The sequence below is a fragment of the Taudactylus pleione genome, unplaced genomic scaffold, assembly GCF_031769625.1.
Source record: "Taudactylus pleione unplaced genomic scaffold, aTauple2 ptg000690l, whole genome shotgun sequence".
NCBI lineage: Eukaryota > Metazoa > Chordata > Amphibia > Anura > Myobatrachidae > Taudactylus > Taudactylus pleione.
The window spans coordinates 107,839-124,303 of NW_028285092.1; the positions used below are offsets into that span (position 1 = coordinate 107,839).

Here is a 16,465-nt window from a genome sequence, read left to right on the forward strand (position 1 = left end):
AAACAATTAATTTAAGCATACTTATATTAATCATAATTAAATGTTACAGTCTTACATTTTGTTGATGTAACCTGTTTGAACACAAACTACAGGTTGAAGCAAATTTTAAAAGGCAGATCAACATAAAATTAAAGCAGTGTAGAGTCTTCAGAAGTGATGGATTCCGCGGTCTCTATTCCATAATACGTACACTTTAGCGCCTTTGTCTCCATCAGCAGTTCAGACTTCAAGCAGCAGAATAGAAGCCTAGAAAATCATCTCTTTACCATTAGTAACACTTTGGAAAATATATACTCAAACATTACCTGGGATGGTTAAATACCAAAACATACTATACCTATTCAGGGCTTAAATATTTCTCAGGCTTGGAATGATTTCTAATCTTTACTAAGAAACTACAAAGTGATAGTTAAATAGGATAAATGCAATGAATTACACTGCAGAAATTAACCTACCACCTATTTGGTGGTAATCTTTAACAACATTTGCAGTAAAGTGAGGACCAGGCTAGACAAAAGATTTTAAAAGAAAACTAAAGCCAAAAAATGAATTACATGTTTATGCATTTCTAAATGCTAACAGATGTTAACATCTACGATAATCTCATTAAGTGAATGCACCACTAAATATTAAGGAAATGTAGCCTGCTCTGCAGAAAACATGGACGGATACCTAAAGTGAAATTACAGTTGTCCAAAATGGAACTGTGCACGAACTGGATGGTAGAAAACAGGCCTTGAAAATTTATTACATACACTGAAGCGGTTGATCAGAAAACAGTGCATCATACAAACCATCCTGTTCTCAAAAACACTGGTATTAATGATTGTGGTGGAAAGGGTGGGGGGGAGGGGGTGTTTGTACAAGGGCATTATAAAATATAGTAAACTTAAATATGGAAACAATGAACATCCACTATAATCAAACTTTTGGCTTTTAGTTCTCCTTTAATAGCAAACCAACTTTTTATATTGTTAACAATTAGAATAACCTCAAACTGTAGCTACTGCCGCATATAAATTGTATATGGAAAATGTAGGACGGGGAACAAAAAGTGGTTTACTTTTATTATTAACCTTTATATCCAAGATACTTAGATACTAGTGAAATGTAGGTACACTAACTTGGGAGTTAATCAATGGAGCTATTCTAATCCACACACTTAAAAAAAAAAAATCAAACATTTTCTATGTTGGAGACCATGCCCAATTTGCAGTGTCAAGCGGACACTAGATAAGATAGAACTTCCTTTGGATTACTTTTTCACCATTAGCTACACAGGATGTGTTGCACTGTACCCTTAAGAATGCAGACAGGACTGGCATTTAGCAGTACTGCTGTAGGAAAGAAATTAAGGACAGTTAGTATGGGCTTGTGAAGTCTGACAAGCATTGTTTATCATGTACAGTTATACAAAACACCAAAACCAATCCCTGTTACATGCAGGTTAGAAACCAAAAAGAAAATAACCTGCAGTCATAATAGAAGTAAAGCAGGCTTGGGCAACTTGTAGTTCACCAGCTATGGTTTAAGTACAAAGCAATAGCATGGGCTTGTAATTCAACAACAGCGGGAGAAAGTCATGGGTTGCTTACCTTTAAAATATGTAAATGTCTTACAATACCCTGCAGCAATAAGGAACCACTAAAAGGTGTCCACAAAGACAGTTCATTATCCTCCAAAAACAATAAATCATTTGATGAAGAAACATTTAAAAATCGATTTAAAAAGTTTTTAGACGTCTCATCAATTTGATCATGGGGCACTTGAAATAATTGTACTGCCACAGTCTGGCAAACTGAACCACCATAATCTGAGTTTATACTTAGAAAGTTATGTGTATGTCACTCACTAAAATTGTATCTGGGAGGAAAAAAAAAAAATATATAGAATTTTTACAAAAATCGGTGTAAGTGTGGGCAGTGCAAGAAACGGAATGGTTTTTTAAAAGCCAACAGGAATACTTCTAACTTGAAGTTCATACATTTTTACAATGTCATTTTTATACTCTTCAAAATGTTTATATTTTATGTTAAGATGCTGAAGATATTAAATATAAAAAATATGTAGGTAATGATACAAAATAGAGCAAGGGGAAAGTGAGAGTAAACAATAAAAAAATGGAGGTTACATGAATTAAAAAAAATAAAAAAAAAATAAAAAAAAGGGCAAAAAAAAATACAAAAGTGTAAGTCAATTACCATCTGCAAAAGGATCAAGCCGTTCTGGAGAAATGATCATCATTCGCCTATGCTTTTTATATTCATCCTCTCGATCTGCAATCTTCTGTGGTCTGTGTTCAGCAAATGGATCATACTGGGGGAAAAAAAACCAAAACAAAAATAAGGGATAGACCCATGCATCATTATCAAAATATTCTACAGCACAATAGAACTTTGTATTGCAAAACCAGAGGGTAGCTGTAGATATTTTCATTACACGAAAACACCTAATATTAAAATGGCAACTCTAAACCTACTGATTAGTCCCAATAACCACAAGACGCATACGTACAGTGTGTTGCCAGCTGTGGATCAGTAAAAGCTTTGTATTTTAAAAGAGAAACAGGAAAATGCAGTCTTGGATTGGAATCACATTATTAAGAGCACTGGCAATTTAAAATGACAAGGCAGACATGGGTGCAGTGTGAAAGGCGAATGAAAACGTGTAACTGATTGAAACAGTATTCATAAACCCGGCTCGGACTCGTGATATTGGAGTGAAATTAGTATCAGTCTTGTATACAGGAAAGTGAATGACCGTTTAAATGTTTCTAACGTTAGATAAATGTACTCTAATAGAAACAATCTTGTTTACAAAAAGCTGTTAAGACATGAATAGTCTGTGGTACCTTACGCTGCCTCAATTTTAGCCTAAAATTCCAAAAAAAACAAGGAATTTTTTAAATTCAAAATTGAATAAAATGGTGCTTCATCCTCTCGGTCTCCAGTATAGAAATTAGTAGGGAAAAGGGGATTTTTGGTTACTTACCGTTGAATCCTTTTCTCTGAATCAGGCTGGGGGACACTGGACCACGGGGTTGTAGATGGGACTGCAAGGAGCTGGCACTAAACAAAACTCTAACCCAAGCTCCTCCCCTCTGCAACCGCCTGACTTCAGTACAACTTCAAAAATGCCTGGTAAGGAGAAGCAATAACTCATTGATACTGTCGTACCGAAAACCAAAGTAACGGTCCCCTAGGGACCAATTGTGTAAAAAAATACCACACAACACAACTGAGCGTGAGGGAGGGAACATGGTGTCTCCCAGCCTGATTCAGAAAAAAGGATTCAACGGTAAGTAACCAAAAATCCCCTTTTCTCCTTCATCAAGGATGGGGGACACTGGACCATGGGATGTTCAAAAGCTGCCCCCAGGGGAGGGAACGATCAAGTTGCCTGACTGGAGAACTGCATGCCCATAGTGTGCGTCACCACAAACTGTAAAAACGCGCTAACGTATGGACAGAGGACCAGGTGGCTGCGCAACAAACTTGTTCAGCCGAGGCCCCGTGGTGCGCCGCCCAGGAGGTCGCCACGGGTCGGGTAGAATGAGCCGACACCTTGGCAGGTGCAAGTCGTCACGCATCAGAATAGGCCCGAGAAATGACAGAGCAAAGCCATCTAGCAATGGCCTGCTTCATGGCTGGCCAGCCACGTTTGTGGGCATCGTAGAGGACCAGAAGGGAGTCTGTACGACGTAGGTCTGAAGTTTTGTCCAAGTAGATCCGCAGGGCCCGGAAGACGTCCAACAGTGACAGATCATCCCGGTCCTGGGAAGGTTCCGATGGGGGAAACACAGGAAAAACAATATCCTGGTTTAGGTGGAAAGCCGAAAACAACCTTCGGTTGAAAAGAAGGAGCTGTTCGAAGAACTGCCCGATCATCATGGAAGATGAGGAATACCGGTTTGCAAGACAAAGCCCTCAACTCAGAGACCCGTCAAGCAGAGGCAATGGCCATGAGGAAAACCAATTTCCATGTGACAAATCTAAAGGTCCACGGAGTCCAAAAGCTCGAAGGGAGCCTGCTTGAGAGCCGATAGGACCAACGTCAAATCCCACGGAGCCACTGGAGGCTGAAACGGAGGTTGAACCAGCAAAAAAGTCCGAACCTCTAGCAGGAAGGCCAAACACCGCTGAAAATAGATTGAGAGAGCCGAAATATGTACCTTCAGTGATTGAAGCCGCAAGCCCGCTTCCAAACCACCCTGAAGGAAAGCTAACAGCCTCGGAAGGCAGAACTGGGATGTATGAACTCCGAGCCGTTCACACCACAAGATCTAGGTCTTCCAGACCCTGTGGCAGTTGCGTGCCGAAACCGGTTTCCGAGCCCGCAACATGGTACGGACCACAGAAGGGAAAACCCCCTTAGCTTTTAAGAGCTCGGTCTCAACAACCAGGCTGTTAAAGCCAACAGAGGATGGTCCTGGTGCAGACACAGACTCTGCAGGAGTAGATCTAGTCGCTGCGGAAGACGCCAACCGGGCCCTGCGGCCAGCCTGAGGACTGTGGCGAACTACGATCTGCAGAGCCACGAGGATCACCGGAACCTGTTGCTCCCTGACCCGCCGGAGTACCCGAGGTAACATGGGAATTGGAGGAAAAATGTTGGCCAGACGGAAGTTCCAGGGAACAGTCATGGCACCCACTGCAAAGGCCATTGGGTCCCGGGATCTCGCACAAAATCGGAAAACCTTGCAAATGTGCCGAGATGCCATCAGGTCCACTTCCGGAAGTCCCCACTGCTGGAAGACCTCCGGGTGCAGAAACCACTCCCCTGGCAGGAAGGTGGTCCTGCTGAGGAAGTCCGCCTGCCAATTTTCCACGCAAGGAATGAACACAGCCAAGAGTGCCGGAACAAAAATCTCTGCTCAAGTTAGAATGCGACTTGCCTCTGCCATGGCAGCCGCGCTCTTGGTGTCACCCTGATGGTTTACATATGCCACAGGTAGGACTGGGCTCTCAACAGAACCAGATAGATGGCCCAAAGCTCCAGTACATTGATTGGTAGGAACAGCCTCCAATGAGGACCAGAGACCCTGAAGACAAAAGTTCGACGTCACGGCTCCCCAACCGATGAGACTCGCGTCTGTAGTCACAATGACCCAGCTGGGAGAAACCAAGGAGCGATCTTGGAGCAGGTGATCGGAAACTAGCCACCAACTAAGAGGTTGACGAGTGCTATCCGACAGAACCAGAAGCTGAGAGGAAATATCCTCCGTGCGACCCGTCCAATTTATGAGAATCTCCCACTGGAAGTTTCGCGAGTGAAAGCGGGCGTACCGGATGGTCTCGAAGGTAGAGACCATCGTACCCAGTAACTTCATGTACAGCCAGATGGAGAGGCGAGGCACAGACAGTAACTTCGTGACCAGATCCTGAAGGGCCCGGGCTTTGGGCTCGGGCAGGAAGACTCGTTGGAGAGACATATTGAAGATCACCCCTAGAAACATCAGGCGCTGGCAAGGCGTGAAGTGAGACTTCTCGAAGTTCAGGATCCAGCCGTGATACTGAAGGACCAGCACTGTGCGGTCCAGATGAACCTGCAACTGGGAAGCCGAATCTGCTTTCACCAGTAGTTCGTCCAAATATGGAGCGACAGTTATCCCGTCCGCGTGCAGCAGGCTCACCATAGCCACCATGATCTTCAGGAAAGACTGTTGCCAAGCCAAATGGCAGGGTCTGGAACTGGTAGTGTGTCCGTTCGACTGTGAACCTGAGTAGGGAGTGGTGCCCTGGCCAAATAGACACGTGGAGGTACGCATCTCTGACATCGAGAGTGGGCAAAAATTTTTCTTACCTACATTCCCTGGATCACTGATCGGAGGGATTCCATTCGGAACCGGTCCACGCACAGACTGGTGTTCAAAACCTGTATGGAGTAAGAGCCCCATTTCCGTTGTGATGCCGGAACAATAACTTCCTGAAAGCAGAGAAGCGATGGCCTGGTCCAAGGCCCTTCTCTTCTCCATGTCCCTGGGAAGGGCCGTCGCGAAAAAACGTTGCAGCGGCGAACCCCTGAGGTTGATTACATCGGGAGACAATGCCCCTCACCCAGGCATCGGCTGTCGATGCCATCCACCAGTCCCTGAATCGGAGGCGGACCCCTACCCCTGACGGGATTGGATGGGCAGAGTGCCCATCAGGAACTAGGCTTCTCGGGAGCCTTTGCTCCATTGTGTATGAAAGCACGGGCGGGCCTGACCTCTAACCGATGCTCCCCCTCGAAAAGGAAGAGAGAAACAGAACCGTGGGCCCCTTTGTTTTTGTGCCACTACGGGGAGGAAGGTTCTTTTCCCTCCGGTGGTTGCTTGGGCAATAATGGTATCCAATTCCGAGCCAAACAGGTTCTCCCCGCAAAAAGGGAGAAATTCTAAAGAACGCTTGGATTCAGCGTCAGCCTCCCAGGCACTGAGCCAAATTGCTCTGCGAGCCGAAACTGATGTAGTCGACACCCTGGAGGACACCTGAGCACAGTCCTGGACGGCGACACACACACACACACTCCCCTGCCCAGCGAAGCTGCTCGGCCAAATCCAGCACAGTGTGTTTGGCCAAACAGTCCCACCGCTGCTGCTTGGGTATCCAGGTCCAGGCAGCATAGAGACTGTCTCACCGCCGTAATGAGGTCCTCCACCCCTTGACCGAAAGGTGGCTCTGAACCCTCCTCTTCGGGAAGAACCTCCTCCTCTGTAAGTTCTCCCTCCTGCTCCTCTTCAGAATCTGCAACGTCTAACTGTTCCATGGACGAAGGAAGACTATTATGCGCAGTACGGAGCTTAGGGTCCTCAAAGAACCGTTCCATATAAGAGGAAACTTTCTCAAATCCTGCCGCTGTGTGCTCCATGGTATGAAGCCAAGGTGGGTCAGGCCCCGGGTGGGTGACCACCTCGGCTGCGGGTGGCGCCTGCCTGACAGGAGCCGGCGCGGTAGCCTGAGCCTGTACCTCCCTCTGACAAACCATGAGACTCACCAAGTCCGAAAGCAACCGAGCCATAGCCTGAGCCCATGCCGGTTCGTCCGGGGCTGAAGTGGCAACACCTGAAGTCTGCGCACAAGTGGGCCCCATCTGACGGTCCACGCACAGCGCCCCGAAGTCCAACTGTCCACATGGCAATTTGACATGACACTGAGCATACGTAGAAAAAATTATCGCCATCGTAGGGGTTTGGACCTTGGCGGGTTTTGACTTGTCCGTCATCTCAGCCACGCCTGCACTACCCTGCTGAGGCAGGTAGTTCCAAAAATAATTAAAATAAATAAAATGCGTTCACTGAGCACTGCCAAAACTCCCCAACAGGCAATAACAATAATAACTGTTAAAATAATTAGCTGCCTTTTCCTAAAACCCCGCAGAGGAGAGGAGCTGGTGGCTTTGTCTCTGTCCTTCCTCCGTGGCATTCAGACTTGCCCACTGCAGAGACTGGGAGCTACCTATGCTGTAGAGAAATGTTGTGTAGGAGCCTTCCACCTGCAGCCGGAGAGCGGGGGGAGCTAGCATTACTTGGCTCGGTCCTCCGCTGAGCGGAGATAGCCAGAGACTTCTCACATCAAGTGTTACTTCCTTCTATTCCTTCTACTTGGTCTGCCCGAGAAGCGGGCAGCCTATTTCCGGCGCTCTCCCCGCAGGGGCCGCCGTCACATAGCCTGGCAAAATGGCGTCGTCATCCAGGACAGCGCTGACAGCCTGAGTCCTCTACCAGGGTGCGGCTGCGCACTGTCCCCGGGTCCAGGCGGTCTCTATGAGACCGTAGTGGTCTGGAGGGGGGGGGGGGGGGGAGGGGGGGGGGTAGACGCTGGTTAGCGCACCCCCAACCGTGCTCCCGGAAAGATTCGGCTCTCGCAGCCGCGGCACTCCCACAGCACCTATTTTATAAATAAAAGAAAAAAAAGTTTAAAATAAAAACAAAAAACAGCCCTAAGCCAACAAAAGGCCTGCCAAGCAGCCCTCTAGAACCGTGCCTTACGCCACAGGCACTTAAACTACACTGAAGTCAGGGGGTTGCAGAGGGGAGGAGCTATGGTTAAAGTTACAGAGTTTTGTTAAGTGCCAGCTCCTTGCAGTCCCATCTACAACCCCATGGTCCAGTGTCCCCCAGCCTTGATGAAGGAGAATAACAAACAAACAAACAAACAAGAGATATGGTAAGAACTTACCTTTGTTATCTCTGTTTCTACGAAGTCCATAGGGTCCACAGGGTTGACCTTGGGGTTATAGCTGGAACAGGATCCATGGGCACCACACAGTTAAGCTTTTAGCTCCCAGGATGCACTTGGGTCCTCCTCTATATCCCGCCCCCGAGCCACAGGCACCTCAGTTGGTAAGCAGCCTAGGCCGGAGGAGAATATGGAACAGAGAGAAGGAAGACTGGAACACACAAGAAACCATACTCACAGCAATGGGAGACGGAAAACCGGTGACCAGCCACACAGCCCATTTGAAGCCAGGTGCGTCAGGGCGGGCGCCCTGTGGACACTATGGACTTCGTAGAAACAGAGATAACAAAGGTAAGTTCTTACCATATCTCTTGTTTTCTACTTCAGGGTCCACAGGGTTGACCTTGGGGATGTCCCAAAGCAGTTCAACTAAGGGCGGGGACGCTCCTGTGCTGAAAGGAGCACCCGGCGCCCAAAGGATGCATCCTGAGAGGCGAAGGTGTCAAACGCATAGAACCTCAAAAACGTTTGAATAGAAGACCAAGTGGCCGCCTTACACAGCTGAACAGCAGAAGCGCCACTTCTAGCAGCCCAAGAGGGACCCACAGAACGAGTGGAATGAGCCTTAACAGAGGCTGGCACAGGTAAACCCTCCTGTGCATAAGCCTCACAAATAACGGAACGAAGCCAACGGGCTAACGTTTGTTTGTTGGCAGGCCAACCCCTCTTGTGAAAACCGATAAACAAGGAATCAAGACTTCCTAACCGAAGCCGTCCGGTCCACATAGATTCTAAGCGCCTGGACCACATCTAAGGAAGTCTCACCAGCTGAAATATCAGGGGACTGAAAAGCTGGCACAACAAGTTCCTGATTAATGTGGAACTTCGAGACCACTTTGGGCAAAAACTCAGGACGAGTGCGGAGCACCGCTCTGTCCTGGTGAAAAATCAGGAAAGGAGGGCGACAGGAAAGCGCCCCCAATTCAGACACCCTCCTGGCCGAAGCAATTGCCAGGAGAAAAACCGTCTTAAATGTCAGCCACTTGAGCTCCACCGCCTCAAGAGGCTCAAACGGAGGACCCTGCAGGACCCGTAGAACCACCGCCAAGTCCCAAGGAGCCACAGGAGGCACAAAGGGAGGCTGGATCCTGAGAACACCTTGGAAAAAGGTGTGAACATCCGGCAGCATTGCAATCAGCCGTTGAAACCACACAGACAAGGCGGAAACCTGAACCTTCAGAGATGCAAGGCGTAAGCCGAGGTCCAATCCTGATTGAAGAAATTCCAAGACCCTAGAAACTCGGAACACCTGAGGATCATAATTTCTGGACTCACACCACTGAAAGTAAGTGTGCCACACCCTGTGATAAATCCGTGCTGAAGCAGGCTTGCGTGCCCTGAGCATGGTACCAATAACCGAACTGGAGAAGCCCAGAGACCTCAAGACGGCTGTCTCAAGAGCCACGCCGTCAAAGACAGCCGACCCAGATCCGGGTAAAGACAGGGCCCTTGAGACAACAGGTCCCGACGCTGAGGAAGAAGGTACGGAGCGTCGATGGAGAGGCTCCTGAGATCGGAGTACTAAGGACGTCTGGGCCACGCCGGAGCTACCAGCACTAGCGTGCCACCGTCCTGCTTGAATTTCCGCAGAACCCGAGTAAGTAGGGATATCGGAGGAAACAGATACGCCAGGTGAAACGTCCATTGCACCGACAGCGCGTCCACCAGACTTGCGCCTGCGTCTGTTGTCCTTGACCCGTAAACGGGCAACTTGTGATTGTGACGGGAGGCCCCACCTGTCCACGAGTAGCTGAAACACCTCTGGGTGAAGCGACCATTCCCCGGGATGCACGTCGTGACGGCTGAGGAAGTCCGCTTCCCAATTGAGGACTCCAGGGATGAAGACCGCCGAGATCGCTGGAATGTGACCCTCCGCCCAAGTCAGGATGCGAGACACCTCCGACATCGCTGCCCGACTGCGAGTTCCTCCTTGGTGGTTGATATACGCCACCGTGGTGGCGTTGTCGGAGTGCAATTGTACCAATGTAAGAAGCAGCGTCCCTCATCTGTCCCAACAACGCCCGTTGGACATCCGGAGCGTCATCCGAGAAGGTATCTTCCAATGCATTGGCCCACCCCTCAATGGCCTTGGCCACCCAGGAGATGGCCATGGACGGTCGGGCCACCGCCCCGGAGAGGGAGTAAATAGACTTTAAACAAGTCTCAACTTTCCTGTCCGTGGGATCCTTCAGCAAGGATATCGACGGTAATGGTAAAGTAGCGCCCCGAGTTAAACGGGTGACATGGGAATCCACCGCCGGTGGAGTTTCCCATTTTTTACAATGTGCCTCAGGGAAGGGATAATTAGAAGCCAACCGCTTCTGAGGAAGGAATCTCTTACTGGGCGCCTGCCAAGCTACCGCCATATGATCCGTCAACTGATCCGACAGGGGAAACACCGCAGAAGCCACCCTAGTTTTTTTGAAACTAGGAAACTTCGACTTAGGAACCGGTGCCTCATCCTCTATAAGAAGAATAGCTCGCACCGCCCTAACCAGTGCTCGCACATTAATGGACGACTTGGTATCCATTTCCTGGACCGAGGCGTCCGAGTCAGTGTCATCAGGGACCTCCCCATCATCTGAGGAACCCTCTGAGTCCGATACCTGAGCAGCCCGTGTCATGAGTGAGCGTTTTGAAACCCTAGAAGGCATGTCAGTCTGCAACATTGACTGAAAAACCGAGGAAGCGGCCGCCAAATTTTGTACTGAGTTGGAGAGCACATCCACCCAGAGTGGAGGAGTCACCATAGGGGCCTGAAAAGGTACCACAGGCTGCTGCGGCACAGGGGAAGCCTGTATATACATAGGCAACCCCGCATAGGGACCCACCGACTGAGACCCAGGAGGACTCCGCAATAACTGCGGGACACCCGGGGAATGGGGGATGGTCGGCTGGGGTAACGTCCTAGTAGGGAGAGCAGTCGGGACCGACAGACGGTCCGCAATAGACACCAGCACTTGAGAAAACATCGCCCACGGTGGTTCCTGCGTCAGAGAAGGTCTGGATGGGCCAGGAGCCACCTGGCACCGACTACACAGACCCTCCTGTGACAAATCCTCCCTATCCACTCCTGCAGAACAGCGTCCGCAGGAGGCCAACATCGGAGCCACTGAGCGCTCAACCTCCTCGTCTGACATGACAGAATATATTATATATCTGGCACCAGGGTAGAAGTAAAACGCACTCACCGGTGTGCTGAACAACAGCCCACAATATGGCACGGAGTAGCACACAACTGTATGTTACGGACCTCACAAATACGTGATCTATATAAGTGAGGTCAGTAGAAACGCCCCTCCCCCACACACCTGTAGGGCTTGTAGGAGAAGTAAAGGGATAGGTATAAGCTGACAGTAAGCGGAAAATAAGCACAGACAGGCAGCACTAGCAAAAGTCACATACCATGCAGAGAAGTAATACTCACTGCACCTTTACACTACAATCAACCTGCCCAGATTCAGTGTCTGGGAGGGCTATAGTGCTGTGTACGCTGTCCTTAATCAGGGGAGAGGTACACAGGGGGACCGGTCCGCATGCTCCCTGAGAGATCTGCGCTGCCACTGTGAGAAAATGGCCGCTGGAGACCTCAGAGGAGGAGTGGCCGAAGAGTCTGCAGCTCAGCGACGCCAGACTGCGTGCTGAAAGGCGCGCTGAGCTGAGGGGAGGAGCCGCTGAACAGGGAAGGCTTCCTCCCCTGGCTGGCCATAACCCCAGGGATGCTGGCTTCCCGCTTGCCCCTTTATCCCTGGTAGTCTAGTGGTCCCACGGGTTATGGGGGGGGGCCCGCCGCCACTGCCAGCAGCCTCCGGTCTGTCCCCAGGACCAGAGGCTAAAGGACTGCATTTAAGGCATTCCGCGCGCCGCCGCTAGCCAGCGACGCGCGGCTAACCTGCATCCCCGGCGACTCCGGCAGCAGTCCTGGGAGGTAGACAGAGTCCGGCTAGTACGGACTCTGCCCTCCCGCCGCGATCCCCAGATCAGTACTGGCGTCGCGGCGCCAGTCGGGGATCAGAGCGGCAGCGTGGGCGTCTGTACAGACAGCCCTTCGCTGCCGTCTGTAGTAAAAGAAACTAAAATAAATAAATAAAAAAGCTTCTGGGGGCTCCTGCAGCCCCCCTGCGCGGTGACCGACTCCGGCCGGGCACCAGCTTACACTGAGGTGCCTGTGGCTCGGGGGCGGGGTATAGAGGAGGACCCAAGTGCATCCTGGGAGCTAAAAGCTTAACTGTGTGGTGCCCATGGATCCTGTTCCAGCTATAACCCCAAGGTCAACCCTGTAGACCCCCTATGGACCCTGAAGTAGAAACATCTATTTCTGGAAAGGCATTGAAAACATCCACAGCTGTAGCAGTTTGTTGCGATAATCCACCCTCTGCTAATCAGTACAGCCTGTGTCAGAACAACTCTCATTGCTGAAGTGAATTAGTGGGTTTTACCTCATAGGACCCTGCCACAGAACTAGACCATTAGTAGGGCGAGTTCCAACCACTTGATTCAAATCCTAGAAGACCTTGTACAAAAATGCCCCTTGCCATAATGGCCTCATCGCCGAGAAAAGGTTAGTGCCAATGCGACTTCCGCCGCAAAGCTGGGATCGCAAATGCAGCAGGGGTTGTCATACGTCTCTTGCTGCATTTGCATATTAGCAAGGATGGAATTGCAAAGCTGCTTGTGTGCAGCTTTGCAATTGCGATCCTTGTTAAATCACCCCCACAAGCTGCAGTAGCGATGTGGTACCCATTCCAGCAGCTCCCCCGTAACAGGCAGACTGCCACAGCAAGCTGTCTGCTGGTCCTCACACGATAAAAAAAATAAAATGAAAAATAAAAATAAATGAAAAAAAAGGCTGTAGATAGCCTAATGTGCACCATGGGCACATTTGTAAAATTTAGGGCCAAGGGGCATAGAGGGGGGGAGGAGCCAGTCACACTTCTAAATTATTTTAATTGCCAGGCTCTACTCTACCACTGTCTATACCCCATTGTCTTGAGCTCCAGTGTCCCCTAGTGGAGAAATAAAATTAAAAAAAAAAAAAATTCAGAAAAGTGGTAAAATTTATTCTGTCACTATATATAAGTTGCTAAACATCAGTCACTTTACACTTTTTACCTGCCTCCAACATTTGCTTATGTCCACTAACAGCCTTCTAAATTGTCATACCACTTTTTTGGGGTTCAGGGTGATTTTCCCACTGTTTCATGCAATTCGCATAGGTCACACACTGCAGAGTTAAAGCACAAAATCAGTGCAATGCTGTTTGTTAATGAACTGCATGGAAATTGCGAGTGTGCTTATTAAATAAACACTGAAAATAAAAATAGGACTTCACAGTGTGGAACTCATGGTTAATTGAATCTGCCCCAAAATGTGTTTTCAACCAAACAGAAAATGTATAAAAAAAGTAGTCCATTCAAATGCAGAGCACCACCTCAGAATGAGCACGAATATCCTCTACAGAATAACAAACTGTCCCAACTAATATAACCATAAAGAAACACACCACCATGACTCCAAGGCACACCATATGGACTGAATGAATTAGCCCTTTTTGTACGAGGAGAAAGTATCTCGGAACCCAGCACTCCCTTCCCTGTTGAAATGGTCTGCTCTACTGTTAACCCTCTGTTTTTTATATTTTCTAAATATGGTGACAGCTTCTATTTTTTTTTTGTGCGACTAGTACTGTCAATTACTAGTTTCATTGTTCTGTACATTGCTCCATTTATTTAGTGTTTGCATGATTTGCCACTTTTGCCTCTATTTATAAGAAGTCTTTGACTGAAAAGAAAGTTGCATTTTTATTCCTGACTTGCCATAGGAAGAGTTTGGACTAATTTCATTTACATGTACACAGAACCACACTATTAGTAATCAGAAGGCACAGCCCAGCGTACCCTGTTTCATGTGCACAGAGAGAAGGTATTTACAAAATTCCAGATGTTAAATTTTTTTGTGCAAGAATTGCATTTGAGCTGCCAGGATAGGTGGAAGGGACAGAGACCTCAGTCATGAAAAATAATGTATAGTATACTTAAAACTGCAGACCAATATATGTAAAATATATTTAAAAAATATATATATATAAAAAAAAAAAAAGAGGATTACTATGCTAGTCCATGTTTTAAAAGTGAATTAAACAGAATATCAGCCATAATCAGCAATTATACATACTTGTTCAGTTGATTGGGGGATATCATTAAGTAATGCAACTGGTGCATGATAGCCTGGTTTCTTCTGTTCAAATGTTGCTGCCGAACAATCATCATCATCCTGTGAGACACAATGTAGAGATATTATATACACAATATATAAATGCAACACACACTAAACAGAAAGCAAATCAATGGGTTGGAGTGGGTTTATTTGTAGGACACCCAAGCTACAGCACTAGGGGTACCCGGAATTTACATTATAACAGAGGCCCAATATTTACAGGTTCATGTTAGAGCAAACTATTAAAGGCTGAAGTGACGTATCTTATACATTTTCTTTTAAGGAAACAATATATTGTAATTTGAGATTTATACCCCTTTCAGACATAAAATCCCAGCTTCAACCCAGCACTGAGCAGGGGTTGAAGCTGGAGTTACCCCTTTCACACATGGGTAACGACCCGGATTATTCCTGGATCATCACCCTTCACACCGGACCCAGGTCTTCTGGCATCAGTGGGTGCTTGGAGATAATGTCATCTCCAAGCACTACTGTGCCCGGCCAATCAATTTGTTTTAGGCGTGACCCGGGTCATCAAAACATTATAGGTATTACACCCGAACCACCAGGTTTGGAAACACTCAAAAACAGGATTTTGGTACTTACCGTTAAATCCATTTCTCCGATTCCACAGGGGACACTGGAGCTTCATGACAGTGGGGTATAGACGGTGGGTTGAGTTGAGCCTGGCACTTTAAAAATCTACAAGTGTGACTGGCTCCTCCCCCTCCTCTATGCCCCATCAGCTCAGTTTTAAAGAACTGAGCCCGAGAGGAGACGGAGAACAGACTGAACAGAGAAGGAGAACAGGAAAAGAAACAATCCAACATACTGACACACTGCAAGAACACAGCAGGCTGCAGGAATAAACAGTCACACAACGAAAACAGACCAAACCAACAGAACTGAAGCAGAACAAGCAACTGAGAACAGGCAAGAAGCACTGGGTGGGCGTCCAGTGTCCCCTGTGGAATCGGTAAGTACCAAAATCCTGTTTTCTCCTTCATCCACTAGGGGACACTGGAGCTTCATGACAGTGGGGACGTCCCAAAGCTACCCTCCTGGGGGGGGAGAGTGCTGAACGCCCTGCAAGACACTACGACCAAAATTTGAAGCAGAAGCCGCAAAAGTGTCAAATCTGTAGAAACGTACAAAAGTATGAACCGAAGACCACGTCGCTGCCCTACAAAGCTGTGAAGCCGAGACACCTCTACGTGCCGCCCAAGAAGTACCCACAGAGCGCGTAGAATGCGCAGAAATGGATACCGGCGGTGGTCGAGCAGAAGCAACATATGCCTGACGAATAGTCAGACGAATCCACCTGGCCAAAGTTTGTTTAGACGCAGGTCAGCCACGCCGATTAGCATCATAAAGGACGAACAGAGCCTCTGATTTACGTAGTCCCTCAGTACGGGACACATAAATGTTAAGTGCCCGAACCACATCCAAGGAGTGAGAATCCCCAGAAGAGTCCGACAACGCTGGCACTACAATCGGCTGATTCAGATGAAAACCCGAGACCACCTTGGGCAAAAAGGAAGGGCGGGTACGAAGTTCCGCCCGATCTTCGTGAAAAAACAAGTAAGGGGAACGGCAGGACAAGGCTCCAAGTTCAGACACACGTCTGGCCGAAGCCAGGGCCAATAAAAGGATCATCTTCCAAGTCAAATACTTCAATTCCACCTCCTGCAAAGGCTCAAAAGGTGGATGACTGAAGAAAAGATAAAACAAGATTCAGGTCCCAAGGAGCCGTGGGTGGCACAAAGGGGGGCTGAATTCTAAGTACCCCTTGAAAAAAGGTCTGAACCTCCGGAATCAGAGCTAGGCGACGCTGGAAAAAAATAGAAAGAGCAGAAATCTGCACTTTAAGCGATCCCAAGTGTAAGCCCGCATCGAGGCCTTTTTGAAGAAAAAGAAGAAGACGTGGTAAATGAAACCACGACCTTCACACCAGGAGATATAAGCCCTCCAAATGCGATGATAATGCGCTGATGTTACCGGTTTTCTAGCCCTAAGCATGGTAGGAATGA

At 48.1% G+C, this 16,465-nt stretch overlaps 1 protein-coding gene across 2 annotated transcripts in view; it reads right to left on the reverse strand.

The window, feature by feature from the left end:
• The window catches only part of SF3B1 (splicing factor 3b subunit 1), a 117,588-nt gene that overhangs the window by 86,393 nt on the left and 14,730 nt on the right, over positions 1 to 16,465 (reverse strand). The window contains exons 3-4 of one of the 2 annotated variants that reach the window (XM_088456248.1): positions 14,394 to 14,492; positions 2,202 to 2,316 (exon numbers count right to left, since the gene is read on the reverse strand). In XM_088456248.1, the coding sequence (XP_088312374.1) occupies positions 2,202 to 2,316; positions 14,394 to 14,492 (214 nt within the window). The other variant, XM_088456249.1, reaches the window with a different exon arrangement.